Here is a 25674-nt window from a genome sequence, read left to right on the forward strand (position 1 = left end):
AATAATTTTTTTTTTTTCACTTTTCCTTTTTTCTTTTTATTTTTATTTAACTGGAGGTGTAAAAGGAAAATGAAAAGAAAAAATACAATTTGAATGAAATTCTATACACTACCACCATCTATGTGATAACATATCTATGTATAAATAATGGTTCAAACTAGCTTATTAGGTAAAAATTTCTATCAAGAAATAAGGTAAATAAGCCGTATAAACATAAAAAAGAAAAAAATTCCCTCAAATCAAACATTCTCTCTCTCTCTCTCTCTCTCTCTCTCTCTGAATATGTTATGTATGTACACCCAACGTGGATTGAATCGCGACCCCCCCCAGTTAGGTTGGTATGAGACTATGAGTGCTACTTTCAGTCCGTAACGGTGGTTTTCAGATCGGTCATAGTATAGCTCTCGTTCTTAAATTATATAATTAAAACCTAAAATCAAATAATCATGCATCTAAATTCATTATTCGGTAAACAATTAATTTTAAACCTAAAAACAAATTAGTAACGTTTTAGCTTTTTATCGTATCTTAAAACGAATTTTCATTTTTGAATTTTCCCGCGGTTTCTTCGTTCAATGCAACGACGGAATTCTCATACCAACCTAACTGGGGGGGGTCGCGATTCAATCCACGTTGGGTGTACATACACATATTTATAGTATATCCGCACTTCATGTGTGTAAACTATTCTACTGCATGTTCTTTATATTTACTAAAAATCACAAAGGGTTGCTATAATGGTTGTCTTGTCCGAGGAATGAATAAACACATGTTCCTTGTAAGTAATTGAATCACTACTTACACTATGCTACCATTTTAATCAAATTCAAATTCAGCTCCAGTCACGAACCATATTGCCGCGCAGGTGGGCATATATCACACTATCTCATTTGTGATGAGTTTGAGAACACATTTGTCCAATTATTTTTGAATGAAGCGCGAAAACCGTTGTAATTTACGAAGCCATCTTGTGCTATAGAAGTTAACGGATACTAGAATATTGTTTATAGTAATCACAAAAATTTGTACGCTCATTTTACTCAAAAGTTTAATGTAATATTATCTAATGGGACAAAATGTGCTTAAACTTATTTATTACTTTCATTTACTTAAATGTTTAAATGCTTTGTCAATTTCATATACTTATTGTTTTTAGAACTTACAAGAGGAATTGGAAGTTTTGCGAAAGGTACATAAACAAATTCAGCATCTTCTTGCTCTGGTCAGCTTATTCAAATCTGATTTGGAAAAAATAAGTGACAATTACTACACTTTTTTGAGTGAGTATTAGCAGTAGGCTGTTCTAAAATTATATATATGCAATATTATAAGTTTATAAATAATGAAGAAGAATGAAAGCTTATGTAAAAATGTTATTTTGTAGGTTCTTAATCATAAACGTCTGCAGAAATGTCTGGACTTGCTAGAAAGAGTCTTGGAGCAGTACGCTTTGACTTAGAGAATCAGAATTCTCCTTCCACAACAATATCTCCATCACGACGACGACGATCCATAGCAGCTCAAAAAGTGAATGAACCAAATATCGAAGAAAATGATGACGAAGCAGAAAGACTGGCGAGAAGAGAACGAAATGAAAATGGCAGTCCTGCGTCAACACCTATTGCAGGTGGTGATCGTAGACAGTCTACTTTTGGTTTATCAGCTATATCCAATGTATCTGTTGCTGAAATGAATAACCAAATTGCCCAGTGTATAAAATTAAATGCAGAAAACAAGATTAATGATAAAAATGCTTTTCAGCTGAAAATGATAGACTTTTTAGTTTATGCATTGAAAAAGCAAGACCCAAATATGACAAATTTACAAATGGCTAGTGCATCTTTGGATGCAAGTGCTAAAATTTATGGGTTTCGTGTTGATAAAGTTCACTCTGATTTATTAAAAATTATAGGTATGGTTAAACAAGATAAAAGAGATCAAGATGAAAATAACGATGCTCAAAATGCAGATCAGTCAAATGCAAATAAGAATGAAGGCCAACAAAAGAAGAAGAAGAAGAAGAACAGACAACATATAATTTCTACAGTTGAAGCACTTAAAGGAAATGTTGAAAATTATGATCCTTTGTCTTTAATAAGATGTCAAAGAGATACTCAGACTTCAGACATGCTTTTCCAAGCTGGTCTTCCTCAGCATGCTAATCAAGGGGTGGCCTTGAATTTATATAATGATATTCTACTTGACAAAGTTGTTGAAAGTAACATAGAAAAATCATCAAAAATGTCTATTTGTAATATTGAAGATTATACTGTTCTAAATATCTGTCCATCATATGCAGCATTTAAATTTTTGGATTGGTCTCCAGATGATGAGGTGGAAGAACCAAAAAGTCAGGCAGATGAGAATGATGGAGAATATCACTTTGACCTTGATGCAGCTGTACCTGATGATGATGTCATGGAAAATGATGTTATGATGGACTGTGGAGATGCATATGAGGAAAGATGTGATCGTTTAGCACAAAACAATCACAACTTTGAAAACATAGTTGATTTTCAAGAAATCATAGCAAATAATCCGAATCCTAATGCTACATATGAGTACTCATATTTGCAGAAAAGTTATAAAATTCATTGGGCAGGTCCATCTCATTGGAAAATTACTCTAAATAAGAATCTTCAAGGTAGCAGAGTAGTAGAAACATGTAAACAGAATGCAACAAAAAAGAAAAAAGAAATTGAATTGTCATTTACAATTGATTCAAAAGAAGAAGGAAAACTTAAGTTCAGTCAAATAAATAGACATACAAAAATATTGGGAAAAACAACCAAAGTTATATGGTCAGAAGATAAAGTAACTTTTCCTGAAGATATTCATTATGATCTAAAACGTTATTATATATTCTTTAATAAACCAACTGAACATTTAAAATTCACTAGCAACGAAAGATTAGAAGAATTACCGTCCCCCAATGATGACGACAATTTTGATAGCAATGGCGATCATGATTTAGCCAACTTTGCTGAACCAGATGGAGGATATTTTGGAGATAATAATGATGATGAAAGATTCACTCAGAATCCAGGATTTACTCAAGAAACCACTTTAGCTCAAAGCCAAGGAGCATTTGTGGGTGATAATCTTGTCTCAGTTCCTAAACTAACTGACAAAGTTTTCATCCCATATTCTCAGAGAGCTAAAAAAATTGATATGCGACAACTTAAGAAAACCATGTGGAAAAATTTGAAAAAATCGTCAAAAGAAAAAGAGAAAGAAAACTTCAACATTACTCAGACATACACTCAGCAAGAAAATGAGCAAAACAAAGAAATAGAACCAAAAGTATTCAGTGATATGTACATGGAATTACCGAAAATGTTATCTAAAGCAAATGCTGACTCTTTAAGCCCAGCTATAGCATTTGTGTCACTTCTTCACTTAGCTAATGAAAAAAATTTAGCAATAGAGCGAGATACAGTTCTAGCTAATTTTGTTATTAATAGTGGTAAAAATGAAACAATAGCAGCCTAAGTTATTTATGTTATTTAAGTTAATTTTATACAGAGTTATAACAATTTTGAATAAGCAGAATAAAAAATTAAACATTATTTAATGTGTTTCTCAGAGGAAAAGTAAATCTATGCTTATATTTCAAATACTATCTAAATCATGACATTTCCAGATAAACTTTAATTTATTGTCCACTAATTTGTCAAGTAATATTTTTGTAAATAAATAACAATAAAATATTTATAGTGCTCAATAAATTATATTATTTTTGACACGTTTCAAAATACTTCAAAATAATTGTTCGAAGCATACTATAAAATAAAAAATTTGAAAAGTTGCATGAATATTGCTAGAATGGTTTCATGGATCTTGTGTTATATATATATATACAATTTTACGTCTACATTTGTGCAGGTGCGTATACGTATGCCTATTCAGCAAACAATTCTATATAGTAGAATATTTTATATAAATTGACTAATTTTGAAATCGCTTAATATTTTATGTGAGCATGGGAAGAAACTAATTTTATAATTCAATCTGCCATGTAGATACGACTTAGAAACTTTTTTATAAAATTATGTTTTTCGCTCTATTTATTAAAAAATAATCGTTGTTTTATCTGAACTAGATTTTATAATTAGTTATAAAAAATTTGATATTAAAATGCGTATTATTGCAATAAATTCTGTATATAATTAGGCTTTATAAATCTGTCATTGATGTCATAAAAAAAATTCAACTCAAATGAACTTTGAAAAATAATAATCGCAGTTTTTTAAAACACGTAATTGTTCAGGTTCGAATGAAAAATTTGAATCCCGTGTAGAATTACTTTTTATTTTTTAACAGTTATAAATCATAGCTGCGAAATAATTTAACTTGTTCATTCAGTTTTGAGAAAATTTAATGATTTATAAATATATTTTTCTATTACCTAATTACAGTACTTTATAAAGTTCATACAGTGCTACATCTTAAATGGGAAGGAAAAGAAAGAAAATAGTAACAATATTTCAATTGATTCTTATTTAAGCATAACGATTTTATATGCTAAAATTTTACAAGATTATATTATGCCTTACCCTAATATTAACAAAATCTATTATACTAGAGAAATAGCGTTAATCGTAAAATTCGTTTCTTTTATTAAAAACTATAACAATTTCATTGTTGAATATTAGCATCATCAAAGCATACATGATGTTTTATTATCGTATTATGCAAAAAATAAAATAATGTTTATTTATTATAAAACACAGTCAACAATATAACAATAAACAGAATAAAAATGATTTTATACGATCGAATTTTTATTATAAAAATCTACTATGTACAAACAATTTTTACGTTCATAATCGATTCATGCTATGCATTTGATTAACATTATATTTAATTTAAATTGAATTGAAAAATTCTCCTAAAGAACAATTTGTGTTTTTAGTTTTAATCTTATTCTGTTAATTTTATTGAAATGAATTAAATAGTACAAAATAAGAACAAAACATTGAACGCAGCAAACTTATCACCGCAAAAAATCATTGATTGAATATATTTTAAGTTTTATGAATGAATTATTGTCAGGGGGCTTTCAAATGTACAGATTATTAATTTTTACATGCAATTATGTGAAGAATGTAAAATTTTTAGACCAATAAATATTACATGATATAATAGACTATCTCATCAATCAATTATGTGTAATCTCTTTGAAACTAAATAAATATATATTAAAGTTAATTTGAACTTGCAACTTGAAACATTCAATTGATTGTTTGATTGATAACTTTCAATTCACGAAAGTTCGAATCCCGTGTTACTTGTAACTGCATAACGCAACTTTTCTCTCAATGTATTTTTTTTCTGGTAATTAGGAAGCTTTAATAAATTGAAACAAGTTGAGGAGGTTGGCAAGCGATTTTGTGGATCCTTTTTACGAATAGTGAAAAATCCTCTGATCACACTACCTATTGTATCTCCAACATCTTCGTCATCTCCAACTTCAACACATCTTATCGAAAACGGTGGTTCCAGATGAGCGAAGCCCAGTAGTGGTGATTTTGAGCAACTTGTCACAAATTTCAAAAAGAGAGCCTTCTCTGTTTCTGAAAAATCGTTTTCAAGAATATCCCAAAGCCAACATATGATTTTATGTTTATCATGAAATCCTCCATAGTACTGAGTATGTCTTCTTAAATCACGGAAATCAAGTGGAGAATTGTCTCCGGAAATTAATTTTTGCCATTCTGGTGTAGAAAATAACGGTAGCCACTCAGGATTTATTATCGAGCGAAAACCTCTAGTAAACGCTGCTATCTGCTCTTTTATTTGTACATACATTCGAAATCCGGCCATCAGATGAATGTAATTAATTTTATTCTCATTCGTCACTGGAATAGCTTTTCCTCCTGGTTTCAGCTCGTATGTAACAATCTTACCCATGACGTTATCGTCTACCGAAAAACTTAGTTCTAAATCACTGATATCACCTTTATGGCGTTTCACCATTGTTAAACTTCTGTATAATTCTTGATCTAATGAAGCTAACTCATCTAACCAACTATACATTACACCCCCAGATTGTCCGCAAAATTGAGAAACAAAAAACGACGCAAATGGCACATCAACAACAATACCTTCATACACAGCCTTGCCAAGCATACGTCCAACAAATTCAAAAAGCAAAAGATGATTATCTTGTACTGAAGAAGTGTATGACGGGTATAAGCGATTATCACTTGTCATGCTAAACAAATTAAGAGAGGGATTGAATACTTTTTTTATTGTTTCTTCTAAAAACTCTTTGAACACACCATCTTGGTCAATACCAGCTTCATCTAGGCCTTGCTCATTGACGAATCTAACTCTTATGATGCTTTTTAAAGCCTTTGGAGATAAGATGGACAACTGTCTATATCCATCTTCAATAATTCTTGATCGGTGAACAGTAATTAATGTTGATAATGAATTACTGTATATATTCTCTGTTAATCCAATAGCAATTTTCTCTTCTGATATATATTTCCTAAATAACAGTAATCTTTCAGAGTGTGGCAGAATGTGAGGCATTTTTGATAAAATAAGTACTGCAACTGGTTTTTTCTTTTCTAGATCTGTTAAAAATGATGAAAGACGTATTTCTTTGATCAACCAATGGTCATCTTTGCAAAATTTTTTCTGACAATCTCGACGATAAATACTCATTAGCAAAGTGTGCATTGAAATGAATAAGACATTTTGATCTGCACATTCAGTATTGAATAAATTACTTGACATTGCTTTAAATAAAAAATGATTGAGGAAGTATGACATTTGAACAAAATCAATAAGTTTGAATGGATCTTGTTGCTCGTACATCTCTATATCATCTAAAACAGTGATATATCGAGTCATACAATCACAGAATAACATCAACATTTGAAATTCAGAGCTTGTGCATTCAGGATTTTTTGAAAGATGGTCTATGAAAGCTTTCAATCCACAATGAGGCCCTAAAGTTCCAAAAAATATCCATAAGTTATGTAGAATATTTTTATCTTCATAACTTAATCCTGAGAATATAGCAGACTTCATTTCTCTTAATGTAGTTACAGCTGTGTAATACAAGGAACAAATCAAAGATATCTTTTTGACTTCTATATTATCAAATTTACGATAAAATTTTTTATTCTGTTGATTTATTCGAAATTCTGAGAAAGTCTGTCGAAAGATATTTTTAGAACAGGTTTGATGTAGATCAAGTTTCTTCAAAGATTCACGTTCTATTAGATCACTAAGTGGGTCACAGATAAGAAAAGTCAAAATTTTTCCTGTCCATAAATAAGATAACTGTATTTTTAGTATGTCCATAGTAACTTGAAGTGATTGATCTTCAGGCTGCTTAAACCATCCAAGAATTGGATGCCAATATGTTGTATTACTTTTCTTAGCAACTACATATTGTTGACAAAATTTAAGCAATTTAGTTGTAATATCTATAAAATTAGAAATGTAATAACTGCAAAATTTTTCAGTATCAATTTGTGCTAATTCTACTAAATTAGCCAACAAACAAAGTGTGTAATTTCCTTCCAGTGCATCAAATACACTTTCCAAATTTCTATCAAGTTTTAAAACGTCAATAATTTTATTAAATATGTTATGCTGCTTAAACAATTGAATACTCAAAGAATTATCTTTCTTATTTAAATGATAAATTAGCCCTGGGATACTAAATACATGAATCATGTACATCAACATTAATTTTTCTGATTGCTTTGATAATATCAATGGTCTAATAGTAAGTGTTGTTATAGCAGTCAATGCAACGTCATGTAATGTAACTGTATTTCTACATAAACCTTTGATTAGAAGTCCTTTTATTATATAATAAAAATTTTGATTAATCAAGCATCCTACGATATTTGAACAAACTTGATTCATTCCGGTTTCAAGTCTTTCCATGCCAGAAGCTTTCATAACATTCCAAGTTTTTATAGATGTAAAACTGATCAATGTATGCAATCTAAGCAAAATTGACTTGTAATCTATAGTTTGTTCAGGATTCAAATTTTGCATTTCAGTAAGACAACAGCAAAGAATTTTTTTGATTTGAGATAACCAGAGAAGATGTCTATCTTTACTTAAAGCAACTCCAATGTATGAGTACACGTGTGATTCTGAATCAAGAGACTGAATGATGTATCTGCACATTATTTCTATACGCTTTTGATCTTTCTCCTTTCTGTAGACAGATAGAAATTTTTGTAATACATCAAAAATTTGTGTTGCAGGTTTCAATTCAAATGCACCATTAGGTTTTGTTATACTATGGAAGGAAATATCGAATTGCTCCAATACTTCTGAGGTTAAACGACGATGACTTAACCAATTTCTGACCCTTCTTTGAATACAACAAGCTGCATACTCTCGATCTTTTTCATTGGCACGTTCTTTTCTTGCATTTTTCATTTGTTGAAGAAAATAATCTTTTGACAACTTATTTGTTTCAAACATGTCAAAAATATTTATTTATTATGATTATTAAAAAAACTTGTTTTATACGTATAAATAATATCACTTTATATTTACATTGCTGATGTTTACTTCTCGGTTCAAAGTTCAAATTTCACGAATCCGAAAGCCAAGATGGACCAAGCTACCTCCCCAGATAACATAGTGTCGGCAAAATGCTGTCACAATGTTGGCACGGCAACATTTGGCAACACGGCAAACAAGGCAAAAAATTGAACCTTTGCTCGTTTTAATTGCACCCCTCTCACTTTTTCAAAATTATTAATATATATGTCAAAAACAACAATCTAACTTTATTGTATGTTCTTTTCAAATAGATTATTGAGTTATTGGGTTATTTGGAAAGAACATAAAATAAAGTTAGATTGTTGTTTTTGACATATATATTAATAATTTTGAAAAAGTGAGAGGGGTGCAATTAAAACGAGCAAAGGTTCAATTTTTTGCCTTGTTTCTTTTGCAAAAATATTAAGTATTACTAAAGATATCGCAGTTGCAAAAAACGAAAAAATCATCATAGTTTTTAATTTTTTTTGGGACAACTGAAGGGGTTCAATTAAAATATTGAGCATTTTTGGAGGGTTCAATTAGAGATGTTTCGAATGGTATTTTTTTTTTCACTGTCCATTACACTTTGCAGGCTAGGGTAAGGGGGGTGGAAAATGTTGTTCGGCACGGCTTGCACAGGACTGTGAAGATGGCCCCCGGGTTTTTATGGGAAATTGCTAGCGAAAATGGGAAAACGGCATTAATTCCGCTAATTGTCCCTGATACTCGTAGTAATTTCCCATTTTCGATTAGTCAACGGGAAATGGGTGAAAATTGGCATTTTCTCCTGGCACCGGAAGTGGCCTCTTTCTCTCATAATTGTTGTTGAATAATTACGATTGATGTCTTGAAATTAAGATTTCAATATCCCCCGTCGTCCCCCGTATTCGTATTTATGCTAAATGTTACTCATTTTAAATAAAAATTGTTAATAACTTTGATGCTTTGAATGGCGGGAAATCGGTGTCAGTCCGTATTTCTGCGTTCCGTGATCCAGATACCACAGCTGGTGGTATTTTCTATACTTCAATAAGTATTGAAGTATTTTCTATACTTCAATAAGTACTTTGTGATGTTCGTATCACTTATAAATAAAAATAATTCGAACTCTTGTAATGTAGCTAATGAGTAAGAATTTGTTTCCGATGATTTTACTCTAATTGTCAAGAGAATAAATAAATGAAACAAATATAATAAGTAAGTAAATCAAATATATATAAGTAATTGCGATATATCGAGGAAAGTTAGACAATGCCCTAGTTTCTTATGGTGCGAATTGTCCCATAAGCAGAGCTAAAGTCTTTCTTTGATAGGATATAATTCGGCCCAAGTTTCTTATAGCGCGAGATGTTCTATAAGTCGAGCTCAAATTATAAGGAAAGGTTAGTCTTGCTTAGTAAATCACAATGAGAGAAAGAACTTAGGTGTTAATCCAAGTTTATTCAAACTCATGCGCTCACTTTGCAAGGCTAGAAGTGAATGAATCCTAGCCTGTGCAAAGGTGGGCCTATTTATACACAGATTTTCCCGCTTATTATTGCAAGAGAGATTTCATCGAAAATTCGAGAGACATTCGCGAATTTTGAGAAATGATTTTTCTTCATTTACAAGTAAATAACCATTAATATTAAATTTTTAACACATGTAAATTTTACAGAATTAGTTATTTGTTGATTTTATACAATATACAATTATCGCCAATAGTGTCGTCAAAAGTTATTAACTAATAAAGTTAATTAACGTGATATTACATTATTTACAATAGAAAATTATTAAAATTTCATATAACTTTATAGTTGATTAATTTTGGAAGTATTTTCCAAAATTAATTATTTAAATTAATTAATAACATTTGAATTATGACTAATTTTTCATATTTGTAACGGTTTTCTTCTAATCTTAATATGCGATTATTAGATTTATTATCTAAGATTTCTAAATCGTAAAGTTATCATTATCAAGTATTAACTTAATATTTCCGTTCTATATATAGCTTATTGTTTAAATAAATTATTAATTGTTTATTTATTAATAACAGTTGTTATTTAGCTGTTATTAATGAAACTAATTCTTACTCATGTTCTATGCTTATTCATTTTACATATAAATTATTTATATTTTTCTAATATTTCATATGTTAATAAATAAATTAACTTTACATATCGATATTCATTATAAATTTATAATTAAATGAGATATTGTGAATCTGTATGTTAAAATCTATATAATTGATACTTTGTTATATTCAAATTATCTATAATTAACATATTTTTCTCAATATTATGGTTCATTATATCTATGTCTATTATTTGTGACGTCACGCTATTTGTTTTGACTCGACTCTTATTTGTATACAGTCGCGTAAACAGTGAGGTAGCGCTGCTTAATGTATTGTTTTGACTAACAGATAAATACGTTAGACTAGTTGCGGTCATTTAATAAACAGCTCATAAATAGGACCGTTACAACTTCAATATATTGAAGTATTTTTATAATATGCTACAATGGATTATTACTTTATATTGTTAAGAATAATGGAAGTAAAATTAAGTTCGTTATTAAATAATTCAACAAATATAAAACTAAGCTATAAGTTTTTGATCAATGATTGTTTTTTTTCAATTTTAACTAGTCAATTCAATTTTTTTATTACTTTGTTCAGAATTATGTTATTTTATATACTTAAAATATTAATTATAAAATTGGCATGTTGACAAACTTATAGAAAACCTTAGAAAAAATTATTTATGTATATGTACATAAAATGTGAATGGTTAATTGAGTAGAATTTGAATTACTTATTATTATAATTACGCAATGTAGAACTCATATAGGGATATCTGGTGATTAGCAAACGTTTGACCTGTTTTATCGACTAACTGCCGCATATTACTAATTTTTACTTTTTCCTCAATTTTGGATAGAATATCGACAAAAGGAAAATTGTTTAAACGAAAACATGGCTTATGAGGTTAACTGTACAAGAAAGTATTATTATCAGATTAGGTATTATTATTGTTTAAGAGCAGACGACTCTAACAAGTGTCCAGTACATGTATGCGACACCAGCTGTGTTATCTGGATCACGGAACGCAGAAATACGGACTGACACCGATTTCCCGCCATTCAAAGCATCAAAGTTATGAACAATTTTTATTTAAAATGAGTAACATTTAGCATAAATGCGAATACGGGGGACGACGGGGGATATTGAAATCTTAATTTTAAGCCATCAATCGTAATTATTCAACAACAATTATTAGAGAAAGAGGCCACTTCCGGTGCCAGGAGAAAATGCCAATTTTCACCCATTTCCCGTTGACTAATCGAAAATGGGAAATTACTACGAGTATCAGGGACAATTAGCGGAATTAATGCCGTTTTCCGATTTTCGCTAGCAATTTCCCATAAAAACCCGGGGGCCATCTTCACAGTCCTGTCGTGTGGCGGTCGCGCCAAGCTTACAACAGCGGCCACAAGAGGTCAGCACTCCGCAGTCGTCGGCAACAAGGCGGCGCAAGCAAGCGCTCGTTCCCCGCAGCGAATTCCAGTAGCGGCAGTCCTTCTCTCACTGGCGTGCGAGGCAGTTGGTAACGCCTTGCCAGCTCCTCGTTGGCAACCACTCAGTTGCTGTAGCGCTAGGAGAGAACCTCAACGAAATTCACATTTGAATTCCGCTAGCTCAGTGAATCAAAACAACAAGTAAACAGTGTAAATAAAGATTACATCAATCTACTGTAGTCAAGTGAAATAAAGTTCTATCTTAAACTAAATAAATCAAGGAGTCAAATCATTTCTTAGCGTGCGAATCAACCTTCTCCACATTGGTGACCCCGCGTTTCAAGAAAAGAAGAAAAGTGGCATTGCAAAAAGTGTGTGAAAATATAATTACAAAAATTCGGTATAGTTTTTCAACGACCTTGCTGTGGAATGCAAACAACTCAAAAAGAAAATTCAGCAACTCCGGGTACTAGCGGCCATTCCGGAAATTCCTCTGTGCCGCGAGAAGACACACCGGCGTGGGACAACAGTGTCGACCTTGACGCTACTATAAACATCCCAGAGATAAACAGCCCACATTCCAGCAGTTTCGAACTACAAACTCAGCGACGGAATCCGAGACACATTCCTCACGAGAATCTTCAACCTCGCACTCTCAATTTTAATTCTGCAAACAATGAGGCAGCAGGTATGACTGACATGCACTCCGAAGCTAGCAGCATAGCTGCAATATCGGCATGTAAGCTTTTGCCATTCTGGGCTGAAGAACCTGAGCTCTGGTTCGCAAAAACCGAATCGGCATTTCAAGTAAGTCGTATTAGATCAGATGAATCTAAATATCATTTAACCATTGGTGTCCTTGACACGCGTGCGCTAAGAGAAATATCCGACATTTTAAAAGCAGAACCTGAGCATAATAAATATGAGCTATTAAAAACACGACTAATAGAGCGGTTTGGCTCAACAGCTGACAAAAAGTTAGAGACCTTATTGACACGTCTCGACCTTGGTGACAAAAAGCCATCACAATTGTACAGGCAAATGGTTGACCTTGCTGGAGCCAACGCAACTGAAGACTTAGTTAAAGTAAAATGGCTCGGTATGCTGCCGCGCCATGCGCAAAGTATTTTAAAAATTTTTAAAGCAAGCACAACTGATGAGCTGCTCGACGCTGCTGATACCATAGTCGACACGCCGATAGCACCGTCCGTATTCGCGATGGAATCAACTAACCCCGCGATTGTCGGACAGGACCGCGCATCAGACTTAGCTGAAATAAAATCCCTCCTGCTACAATTAATTAAAACTACTCGTGATTTATCAACTCACGTAGTCGAAGCTAGTGCCCAACCACGTCAATCACGACCAGCCTCTCGGCAAGCAGGAGCTTTCAATCGAAATCGCTCGAATTCTAAGTCTAGGCTTCACGTAAATGGCACGTGCTACTATCACCACAGGTTTGGCGAGGCATCCATTCGCTGCAACCGCCCCTGCAACTACTTTAGCAACCAGATCCAAGCGCAACAACCCTCAATGACGGGAAACCAGTAAGGCTGCTGTCTAAAATGGCGACAGACAGCAGCACAACGTTCGCCCTAACCCCATATCGCGAGCCCGTTTCAGAGAACCGACTGCATGTAACCGACCGCACATCAGGCATCCGCTTTTTGGTCGACAGTGGTTCGGTAGTCTCAATCATTCCGGCCCGTGGCGGAAACAAGGCAACTACAAACGACATACACCTTTCTGCAGCCAACGGATCAACAATAACAACAAGCGGTCGTCAGACTATCCAGGTAGATTTAGGCCTACGGCGAGTATTCCCGTGGTCCTTTGTCTTAGCCGATGTCAAAGTCCTAATTCTAGGGGCAGATTTTCTCAAATATTATGGCCTCGTGCCAGATTTAAAAAAACGCCAACTGGTTGACGCTACAACCAGTCTAATAGCGCATTGTAGCATCGAAAGCTCCAGCACGCACTCAATCTCAGCAGTACTTCCTGCGAAACCAGCAACTGCTAATGCATGCCTAGAGCTCATCAATAAATTTTTCGAAAGGTTTGTAGCTATGGAAGGCCAAATTGTAGGACCAACGGCGAAAACCCAGCATCACATTATAACCATAGGACCCCCAGTCTATGCAAAACCTCGTCAAATGATCGGGGAGAAACTGCAAGCAGCAAAAGCAGAGTACAAGGAACTGCTACGAGCAGGGATCATACGGCCATCGAGCAGTCCCTACGCCAGTCCTATTCATATGGTAAAATCGCCATCTGGGAAGCTACGCTCGACAGGCGACTACCGAGCTTTAAACGCACAAACCGTTCCAGATCGTTACCCAATACCGAGGATTAGCGATTTATTACTTCTTCTTCATGGAAAAAAGATTTTTTCAACTACAGATCTAAAGAAAGCATACTTTCAGATCCTCGTAGCCCCTGAGGACGTGCAGAAAACAGCAATCACCACTCCTTTTGGTCTATTTGACTTTCTAGGAATGCCTTTAGGATTAAAAAATGCTACACAAACTTTCCAAAGATACATGAACAGTCTTTTAGGAAATCTTAACTACGTTTCCGTCTTCATAGACGATATACTCATCTCATCCAGCACCATGGAAGAGCATCTTAATCACTTACGAACCGTCCTGAGCATCCTACTTGAAGAAGGTTTGAAAATAAACTGGAACAAGTGCCAGTTCGGTCAACAAGAGGTAAATTTTCTTGGCTTCAAGATAAATGCCGACGGATTTCGGCCACCAGCAGAAAAGGTTGAGGCCATCCTCAACATACCAAAACCTGCAACTATTCATGACATGAGGAGATTTCTGGGAGCAATCAACTATTTCAGACTGCAAATTCCGAATGCAGCTGAATCGCAAGCTCTACTCAACGAGTGCGTAAAAAGCCTGAAGAAAAAAGACAGAACCCCGATAGCATGGACATCGGATTTAGAAAAAGCTTTTGAGGACACCAAAAAATCGCTTGCAGCGGTAACATCCTCAGCTTTCCTGCATCCTCAAGCCTCCATCATCCTCACAGCTGACGCATCTGCAACGGCATTGAGTGGATCCCTCGAACAAATAATCGATGGTAAACACACTCCACTTGGTTTCTACTCTAGGAAACTGTCTGCTGCAGAACGCCTTACGATAGTCCTTACGATCGTGAGCTACTTGCAATTTATGCGACGCTCAAGAACTTTGCGCACATTGTCGAAGGCAAAGAATTCGTAATCAGGACTGACCATAAACCACTTACCAAAGCTTTCCAGCAACGCCCGGACAAAGCATCGCCACGACAGCTTTACCAATTAGATTACATAGGCCAATTTTGCACAACAATCGTTCACATTCCAGGAGAACAGAACGTCGTCGCCGACGCGCTATCTCGAATCTGCACAATCAATATGCCTACCAGGCTCAGTGCACAAGTTATTAGTGAAGCCCAGGCTGACTACGAAGCTTCTTTAAACTGCGAGAGCGAACATATCAGCGGTCTTTAACAAATAGAAATAGACGGATATCGTTTCCTGTGTGAAGCATCAACAGGAGTAGTACGTCCCTTCCTACCACTCTCTCTGAGGAGGACAGCATTCGACGTCATTCATGGCCCGGCTCATCCAAGCGGTAGAGAGACAGCCAGGAAGATCCGAGAAAAATACTTCTGGCCAGGCATTCGTAAAGATGCACTTACTTGGTCACGCCAATGTATTCAGTGCCAGAGGGCGAAAATCCATCGCCACACTCGAAGCCACCCTGCCGACTTAGGGATTCCAGAAGCAAGATTTAATCACATACACTTAGATATAGTTACTATGCCCTTAGTCAATGAGTACAGATACTGTCTCACACTGATAGACAGATACACTCGATGGCCCCAAGCAATACCGCTGAAAATGGCAACATCGGAAGAAGTGGCCAACGCCTTCTATTCTGGCTGGATTGCTACTTTTGGCACTCCGCTAACAATAACCACGGACCAAGGACCTCAATTTAAGTCCGCACTTTTCAGCTCATTAGCAAAGCTAATTGGGGCGGAAAGAATCCGTACAACGCCCTACCACCCGCAATCAAACGGAATGGTTGAACGCTTCCACAGAACGTTCAAAGCCGCACTGATGTGTCAGCCTAGCTCTGCCTGGACCGAGCTGCTACCCGCCGTGCTCTTAGGATTAAGAACAGCCTTTAAGGAGGATATCAAAACCTCGCCTGCCGAACTCACGTTCGGAACAACGATCAGAGTTCCAGGAGAATTCTTCATAACTAAGGACTCACCGCAATCACCGGTAACCTTCCTAGATCATCTGCGAAAGCACTTTCAAGTCATACGGCCGTCGCCTACTGCACATCATATCTCAACCAAGCAATTCATTCATGGAGATCTGCATACATGCACCCACGTTTTTAAGTTGGGAGTTCCAGTTAAACCTCCACTTACTCCGCCCTCTCTGGACCTTATAGAATTATCAAAAGGTTAGACGACCAGCAATACGTCATAGACGTCAGCGGAAATCCTCAAACCGTATCAACTTCAATGCTGAAACCAGCGTACATCTCTTCGGACGAGCCGTCACAGTCTAAACGGCAAACCAATGAAGTCCAGCCCAAATCGGTATCATTTCAGGTACCCCTGACGCAGCAAGCAGTCTCAAAAGGAGTAACCAAACTAAAACTTGCGCCAGGATCACTTAAGTCCTGCCTAAAAAGCACCAGGTCACAACCTGCATCTGAGTTACCTTCTGATCAGGTAACTTCCAGGGAGGGAGTGGCTGTGGCGGTCGCGCCAAGCTTACAACAGCGGCCACAAGAGGTCAGCACTCCGCAGTCGTCGGCAACAAGGCGGCGCAAGCAAGCGCTCGTTCCCCGCAGCGAATTCCAGTAGCGGCAGTCCTTCTCTCACTGGCGTGCGAGACAGTTGGTAACGCCTTGCCAGCTCCTCGTTGGCAACCACTCAGTTGCTGTAGCGCTAGGAGAGAACCTCAACGAAATTCACATTTGAATTCCGCTAGCTCAGTGAATCAAAACAACAAGTAAACAGTGTAAATAAAGATTACATCAATCTACTGTAGTCAAGTGAAATAAAGTTCTATCTTAAACTAAATAAATCAAGGAGTCAAATCATTTCTTAGCGTGCGAATCAACCTTCTCCACAGGCGTGCACGCATCGTGCCGTCATTGTGCCGTCACGGTGCGCGGCACGGCGTGCGCGCATTGTGCAGGCATTGTGCTTGCATTTTTTTTAAATTTTTATAGATTTTTTTTTTTGCAATATATAATTATTAAACGAGGTTATATTAAATAAAAACAAATTATTTAAATATAAATTATTTTTATTAATAATAATTAAAAAATATATAAATTATTTACAAATGTGACGGCTAGCCGTAACTTAGTTTTTTTTATATTTAATTATTAAATATGACGAACGGAGTGGGAACCTTCCTGATTTCCCACGATGAAAACGCATTCGAAATATAAACTTTGATAGTGGCCCGAGCCTGCGTACTCAAGCTTACAATCAACGCTCTATCCTGCTTTGTCCCACACGTATGTGTTGACAGGGGCCTACGATCATCGCGTATACATCGTAAAGTGTTATCACGGTGATAATGGAAGGGGACCATAAAAATGCAATCTATTTTTTTTCCCCACCGATTTTAAGAAAATATCCGTAATATTAAATAGATTTTCATCAATTTTGTAAGCTATTATAATGCGCATCTTTTTGTCACCGAATAACCAATAAATAGAACAATAATGTATTTTATAATAAATCGTAAAAGGTTTATATTTTTCTGAATGTTTATAATAGTCACTATGTATCGTCATGATTAATTAAGTTTAGTACAATTATGTATAAGTAATTATAAGCTAAAGCGTTACTCTTGCTCTTAAAAGTGGCACTCCGAGAGCCATCTCTGGAGAAAAGGGCCCAAGTTAAAAAGGGACCGCCCTTTCTCTCTCTGAAAATTCACGCCCACAGACCAATAAAGAAATTCTGGATATGATTAGAAAATTTCCCACCAACCCAAAATTTAGCCGTTATCGCTTCAGGGGCCTGAGGAAAGGGATTTCCACCCAACCACCCACGGCTTATAAAAAGCTCTGTACAAGGCTGGAGAGCAAGTTAAGTTCAGTTCAGTCAGTTAAGTTAGAGGAAGTCAAGTTCAGATAGAGTAAGTGCGGAGTGAGCACCAGGAAGTCCGTAATAAGAAGTTTTTACCAGTGAGCGAGTCCCGGAGCAAGCATCAAATCACCCAAGTATATTCAGAGCATATAGAGAGAGAAAGAGGCCAAAGAGCAGAGAGAGAACGCAACATTAATAATAACTAAATTGATAAAATAAAAGTAAGTAAAATCTTAAACCTGGCTATCCTTTTCTTTCTTTAAGTAATCCGCCTTTCTTTTGGAAATTCATTAAGCGTGAGTCTGGTGAATTTCCATTAAAGTCCCTTAAGAACACATTAAGCGTGAGTCTGGTGTGTTCGTAATAACATTTGGTTATTACATTCCCCGTTAGCATACAGTTTTCTCAACGCAACAATATTGCTCGTCCCGGCTTGTGTGTTACACGATAGCCAAATCAGAGCAACCCTGAGTTTACGCTTGCTCCAAGCGTACCTGAGAGTGACCCCGACGTCACATAAAAATTTTGGAGGCCCCGGAGGGATTAAATTGTTGCAAAGAAAACTGTTAGGGTTTTCCTTTCTTAAATTATATCAGTGATCAGTTAGAGTAAAAGAAAATTAAGAATAGATACTACTTAAAGTATTTTATTGAATTTGAAATCTGTGAAGAATAGAATAAAGTAATAAAATTTTTTTTTTTAATAAGAATACAAATTTATTAGTCAGAAAATCACTGATTTAATTGAGAAAATAGAAAATAAGTTTTGTGTTAAACAAGGAGATAGGTTAAATTGAAAGTGAAAATTAATTGGAGTTTATTTGGATTGAACTTAGGAAAATTTTGGGAAAATTAATGGGAATTTATTTTGTAATAAAGAATAGTGAAATAATTTAGAAAATATTGAAATTTGAATGAGTAAATTAATAGAAGAGTTAGAGAAAAATAAAGAAAATTAAGTTGTTTAAGAAAAGAGTTTGAAAAATATTTGAAATTTGAAAAAATTTTCAGAGAAGAATCATTTTTTATGAAAGTAAAATTATAAATCAGAATAGAAAATTTGTCCAAAGAAAAGTCTTCTTTTGTGCCTTGAAGAGAGAAATAAGAATAAATGCTTATTATAGAAAAAAAGAGGGTTTTGAATTTATGTTTTGTTCTAAAAATTGTATTTAAAAATAAAAAGGTTAATTTAGAAAGATTGAAAATAACATACAGGAAAATTTTTTGAGATAATATTACGAATCTTGTCTGAGTCGGAAAGAAATACATTAGCAATAAAAATTAATTAGAGAAATTAGAAATCCTGCGGAAGAAAACTTAAAAATAAATAAATAAATAAAACTCGGAGTAAAAATAAAAGAGTATTGTGTTTAAAAGAAATTTAGGAAATCTTGCTGAGAAAAATAATATAAAAGTAGAAATTTTGAAATAAATAATTTTGCAAACTAGAAAAATTTAAATAAGAAAATTGCCTGTTATAAGTAAAATAAATAATTTTAAAAACAAATAGTATCAAAGAATGAAAGGTTTAATTAAGAAAGTTTAAGTAAAAATAAAGATAAATATCTTTCTGTAGGAATCAAAATTTATATCTAAGAAATGAATTGCCGCAATATATCTGTAAAAATAAGATTTTAATAAAACGTTCACATACAGTTTTCATAATTCTACAAACGAATAAGTTTTAATAAAATTTCGTTGTTTAGATAGATAAGATTTTTGGTCTTTCTTTTAGTTGTAATGCCATCGTTCGTAAGTTTTAATACTTTTTCTAACGAAGTAGTCGACACGGTAGATGAATTAATCGAAGATATTACACATTTAAAGGACAGTCAAATATCCGTAATTGATAGGGTTAATAATCATAGTTCCGATATCACAAGAATAAATAATAACGGTCGTAGTCTTAGCGCACGTGTCGCGAAACTTGAATTAGAAAATAAGCATAGAATTGAACAGATAGCTAGTTTGGGAAATATTTGTGTAGACTTAATAAAAACAAATACTGCCCTAAAGAAACAAGTTAAAAATCTTAGGAAGCAAGTAAAAATTAATAACAAATTAATTAATAGGAATACGATTTCAAAAAGGGCTTTAGCAAATAAAGTAGATAAATTAGCAAAGTCATTTGAAAATTTACAATTATAAGTAAAATAATTCGCGATAATCCTTAGTTTATACACAGAAATAGATAAGGTTTTATTACGATAAATTAGATTGAGATTTCTAGTAAAAGTATGAAGTTCAGACTTTTTTTAAAATCATTCTAATTATTGAAATATAGTATTAATATAAGTTTGGTGTCTTTGTTTCGATATTGTTCTAGTGGAACTAGGATATAGAACAACTAGAAAACGGCTAACTAAAACACAACGAAGAGCTCTCGGGAGAGAGATTCGAAAACACGAGTTAGGATTGCCAAAGGACAAGTATGAAAATGGATTAAAAGAGATATCTAAGCAGAGTAAAATAGAGTTAGCTCGTCCGATAGAGATTTGGTCAACACCAAAAGACGAGGTACAGGGTCCACCCAAACAATCTGCACCTTCATCAAGTAACTCGCCTACAACATTAGAAGAAAAGGTCGCCCAATTTCGAAGATGTTTATGTCGACATTTTGTTATCCCGGAAAAGTGTGTTCGTTGTCAACAAACATTTAGGAGGGAATACAAAATACCGTTTTGCGAAAATCAAAAATTAAAAAAAAAGCATAATATTAAAGACGCCGTTATTAAAATTGCAAAAAGTGACGAAAAACTTAAAATACTGAAGGATGGTACAAAAGTAAACCCGGAGGTTTACGAAGTTTTACAAAGATCCTTGCGCGCGATTAAAAAAATTAAGATACAAAAGAAATCTTCAGAGCCTCCTTCTATCCCTAAAGCTCTTTTGAGTCCGCCTTTACCACTTATAACAAAAAAGAATGTAAATTGTAAGGCTTCTCCCAATTTATCCTCTGCTAGTGAGCCGATATCTAGAATAGACAAATTTTTCGGATTAATAAAAGATTATAAGAATTCCTTAATTAAGCTGTAATTACTTAACAATTTGTCAACATAAAATTATGTAAAAATATATAAGTACTTGTAATATTTAGCAAAATAAAACACCAAATAAATTTATACCTTCTAGTACAAATTTCATTTTTTTTTTTTTCTCTTCTCCCTTTGTCTGACATATATAAATGCATATTTAAGTATATAAGTTATATAAGTATATTTATTAATGAGCGAAAGCAAGGATAAGCGACTTACACGCAGCCAGTCGAGAACCTCGAGTGTCAGCTGGACAATTAGTAAAGTTGGCGGAAATCTAAAGCGATCAACAGAATCACTCCCTGACTTAAATGATATTCAAGACAGTCCTGCTTTAGATCCAGATTTTAATCGAAACAGATCTTTACACCAAGTCGAAACTGCGTCCACTTCACATACCTTAAGCGACTCTATTATTGATTTACCGATCCCTTTTATTAATTATAACAAAATGCCGCCGAAAATCAATAGCGAAGCAGAAATATACGCCGAAACCAAAGCATTACCAGGACATGTAGTATCGTTAAATGATGCATTAAGTGTAGTACCAACATTTGATGGAAGACCAAACCAATGGACCCAATTTGTAGAAGGATGCAAAGAGGCATTAAGTATAATACCGCCAAACATAGAAGAAAATTTAACCAAACGCTTAAGATCGAAATTAGAAGAAGAAGCACGTGCTACAGTAGTAGGACTAACATTTTCCACTGTAGATGAATTATTAAATCATTTAGCTGACATATTCGGTCCTATCCAAACACTAAATCAATTATTAGGTGAATTAGGCAATGAGTTTCAAAGAAACGAGGAAAAGGTATTAACTTTTGGAAATAGGTTACGACTGTTAAGTAGTAAAATTATTGAAACCAAAAAGAAAGAAGAGAATTTAGAATCTTTAACGCCTACACAAAAACAGATAATTGAACAAAACATATTTGAATGCTTTAGAAGAGGACTAAAGCCCGAAATTCGGCTAAATTTACCTAGTGACACTACTATCCAGAATGCGCTAAAGAATGCCATAAAAGTCGAAAAAGACCTGGAATTGCAATCAACATTGCGAGCACGAGCCTCTAATAATTCTCGTTCTTTCAGATCAATAACCCTCTGTCAAAATTGCAATAAAGAAGGGCACAACGCCCTAAATTGCAATAGTATAATTAGAGAAAGTAATAATAAACGATGTAATTTCTGCAAAAAGGTCGGTCATGAAGAAAATTCATGCTTCTCCAAGTTAAGGAATAATATTACAACATGTCAAATTTGCAATAGGAAAGGTCACGTTGCTAGTGATTGTCGAACACATCTCAAATGTCAAATATGCAATAGAAACGGCCATATAGCTGCAGACTGCCGAACTCGAACACAAATAAGAATGATAAATCAGGTTATTTGTCAAATTTGTGATAAACCTGGCCACTCAGCGAAAGAGTGTCGCAAAAACTTAAGCATCAACCGTGATACAGAAGTTATTTGCCAAGTTTGTCGCAAGTCAGGCCATTCAGCAAAAGAATGCTATAATAGTAATAGTGTTACTCCAAACACTAATTGTTTTTATTGCAAGCAACCAGGCCATTATATCGCTAATTGTCCAAAAAGACAACCATATCGCCATCAGTTTCAGGGAAACGGGCAGCAGTCCTCTCATCAGAGCGCGATGCAGAGGACCAATTCGAATCAAGCGCATCAATTACAAGAGACGGAAGTATCGCTCAGTCTTATACCGTAACAAATGAACCAAAAATTTCAGCCAAAGTCCCAATAATTAACGCAAACTTCTTAGGTGATATTAAATTTCAAATTATGATTGATACAGGCTCAGAAGCTAATATAATGAAAATAGGAATGATTCAAAGTTACACAGAACATATAAATAGTACTAGATGCAAACAGTTAAAGGGAATAGGGTCAGAGGTCTTTATCACATTAGGAACAATTACACTATCAATATTTGGTTTACCGACGGAATTTCAATTAGTACCAGATGATTTTCCAATACCTTGTGAAGTAGTTTTAGGGGCTACATATTTTTCAGAAAGCAATTCTGTAATAAATTTCGCAACACGACAATTTATTGTAGGAGATCATGTCATACGATTTCAAGAAAATAATGTTCAATGTAGCAATTTTTGTTATTTACATAGTACAGAAGGAATAGAAGAAGTTAGTATAAATGCAATACAAAAGATTTCTCCAAAAGTCAAAGTTTTAAATCCAGCAACTAGTACCAAAGAATATTTCCTAATAGACACCGGGTCCGAAGTCAATCTAATAAAGAAACGTCTTCTGTCACCTGGAAACGAAATTGATAACACGCAAAAAACACAAGTCCGAGGAATAGGAAAAGAAATAATATCAACTCTTGGTACAACCGAAATAAGGATATTTGACACTTACACTATCTTTCATGTAGTCGATGATGCTTTTGGAATGACTTATGAAGGAATATTAGGCGCTTTATTTCTCGAAGAAGCTAAAGCCATCATAGACTTTGGATTTAATAATTTTAGAGGAGAAAACTTTGTTGTACCTCTATTATTAGAACGAGATCTCGGAAAAATCATGCCAAGACCACAAGTCAATAAAGTGCAGCTTAGTCCTGATGAGTTTGACAGAATATTAAACGAATTGATACCCTTAGATTTTGGAGTACCGTTTAATTCGGTCGTCAGACACGTTTATAGTATTGCACAAGACAGCGTTAACGAAGAATTAGATATAGAAGATGTAGATAATGATTTAGGGATAGCCGACGTAATCTTAGATGAAACCAACGAAGATAGTAATAAAAACATAGAAGATTATTTAGATTTAGGTCACCTGAACGATACTGAAAAATGTTACATTGTTAATCTCATTAAGGAAGTACGAGATGTGTTCTATCTTCCTAGCGACAAGTTACCGGGAACCGATCTTGTCTTGCATGAGATAAGAACAATCGATGATGTACCAGTAAATAGTAGACAGTATCAATTTCCTCACGCGATGAAGGATAAGATTAACTATCATGTCGAAAAATTACTAAAAGCTGGTATAATACAAGAATCTACTTCACCATACAACATCCCCATATGGATCGTACCTAAGGCAACAGACAGTAATGGAAGAATGGTGTTGGACATGAGAGGATTGAACGAAAAAACAATCGCTGATTCGTATCCAATACCTAACATTACACAAATTTTTGACCAAGTAGGAGGTGCTAGATTCTATTCCGTACTTGATCTCGCCATGGGATTTTACCAAATCAAGATGCACCCAAAAGATGCGCATAAAACGGCTTTCAGTACTCCTTTCGGTCACTATGAGTTTGTGCGTATGCCATTCGGATTGAAGAATGCACCCGCGACTTTTCAACGTTTAATGGATACGTTGCTCCGCGGACTTCAAGGGTTAGATCTGTTCGTGTATTTAGACGATATAGTTATATATGCAAATACACTTGAAGAACATGATCGCAAATTCCGAATGTTAGTAGAAAGATTACGAAAAGCAGGATTGAAATTGCAGATTGGAAAATGCAAATTTTTAATGCGACGAGTTAATTACTTAGGTCATATAATAAGTGAAAATGGTCTAGAACCAGATCCGAAAAAAATTGAAGCAGTTAAGGAATTCCCAAGACCAAAGTCGGTTAAAGCTGTACGTCAATTTTTAGGGTTATGTGGCTATTATCGTAGATTCATTAAAGATTTTGCGAAAATTGCTAAACCTTTGACCAGACTTTTGCAAAAAGATACGGTGTTTGAATGGACAGATAAAATCGAAAGTTCATTTTGTGAACTTAAAGAGTTGCTGTGTAGCGCTCCATTATTACAATTCCCAAATCTTGATAAAGATTACATAATCCGTACGGATGCCTCTGGAATTGCAATAGCAGGAATACTTTCACAAGGCACTATTGGATCAGACCAACCTATCGCATACACCTCTCGAGTACTACGTGGTCCGGAGTTGAATTACGAGGTTTACGAAAAAGAAGCACTCGCAATTATTCACAGTATCAAAGCATTCAAATCATATGTCTTCGGAAGGAAAATCACCATTATTACTGATCACCAACCTTTAGTTTGGTTTAAGTCAGCCGACCTCAATACCAGGGTTTTGAAATGGCGTTTCCAAATTTCTGAATATGACTATGAGATAATTTATCGCCCAGGTAAAGCCAATGCGACAGCCGATGCATTATCTCGGAATCCGATAGAACCAATTAATGTAAAACATATACGTCAGAATGATAGAGAAATTAAAAATCTAGTTTACTCTTATATCAGCAAACAGACAAGTGAAGAGGTTCAATTCTTAATTGATTCTACTTCCACTACCAATATCATTAAATCCTGTTGTGTACCGGACGATATACCTATCCAAATGTCCAATATCTTACCCATGCAGAGTATTTTTGCTGAAGATGATTACCAAGAATGTGGATTTGTCAAGTTAACAATAGCCGGGAATGAAATAGTATTTTATGTTGT

The 25674-nt window shown here is 34.5% G+C and overlaps 2 protein-coding genes across 3 annotated transcripts; one reads left to right on the top strand and one right to left on the bottom strand.

Annotated features, from left to right (window-relative positions):
- The first annotated feature begins 939 nt into the window (after positions 1 to 939).
- Positions 940 to 4146, top strand: LOC131663006 (condensin complex subunit 2-like). The gene is made up of 3 exons (XM_058933064.1): positions 940 to 1078; positions 1157 to 1280; positions 1385 to 4146. Exon 3 carries the CDS (start codon positions 1411 to 1413, stop codon positions 3490 to 3492), a length of 2082 nt encoding a protein of 693 aa, XP_058789047.1. The 5' UTR covers positions 940 to 1078; positions 1157 to 1280; positions 1385 to 1410; the 3' UTR covers positions 3493 to 4146.
- Positions 4147 to 4152: 6 nt separating this feature from the next.
- On the bottom strand, positions 4153 to 8548 carry LOC131663005 (ubiquitin-protein ligase E3B). 2 transcript variants are annotated; one of them, XM_058933063.1, is made up of 2 exons: positions 8262 to 8346; positions 4153 to 8194 (listed from the first exon to the last, which is right to left on the bottom strand). In XM_058933063.1, the coding sequence occupies exon 2, from the start codon at positions 8161 to 8163 to the stop codon at positions 5266 to 5268; it is 2898 nt and encodes a 965-aa protein (XP_058789046.1). In that variant the 5' UTR covers positions 8164 to 8194; positions 8262 to 8346; the 3' UTR covers positions 4153 to 5265. The 2 variants fall into 2 exon arrangements, with proteins under 2 accessions (XP_058789046.1, XP_058789045.1); XM_058933062.1 differs by having other exon boundaries at positions 4153 to 8548.
- Between the last annotated feature and the right edge of the window lie 17126 nt (positions 8549 to 25674).

Source organism: Phymastichus coffea, unplaced genomic scaffold (assembly GCF_024137745.1).
Source record: "Phymastichus coffea isolate CEN01 unplaced genomic scaffold, Cenicafe_Pcof_1.1 PCOF00029, whole genome shotgun sequence".
NCBI classification, from domain to species: Eukaryota; Metazoa; Arthropoda; class Insecta; order Hymenoptera; family Eulophidae; genus Phymastichus; species Phymastichus coffea.

Excerpts from the sequence above, each read along its gene's own strand:
- LOC131663006 (XM_058933064.1), top strand. The coding sequence starts at position 1,411 with ATGTCTGGACTTGCTAGAAAGAGTCTTGGAGCAGTACGCTTTGACTTA.
- LOC131663005 (XM_058933062.1), bottom strand. The coding sequence starts at position 8,466 with ATGTTTGAAACAAATAAGTTGTCAAAAGATTATTTTCTTCAACAAATG.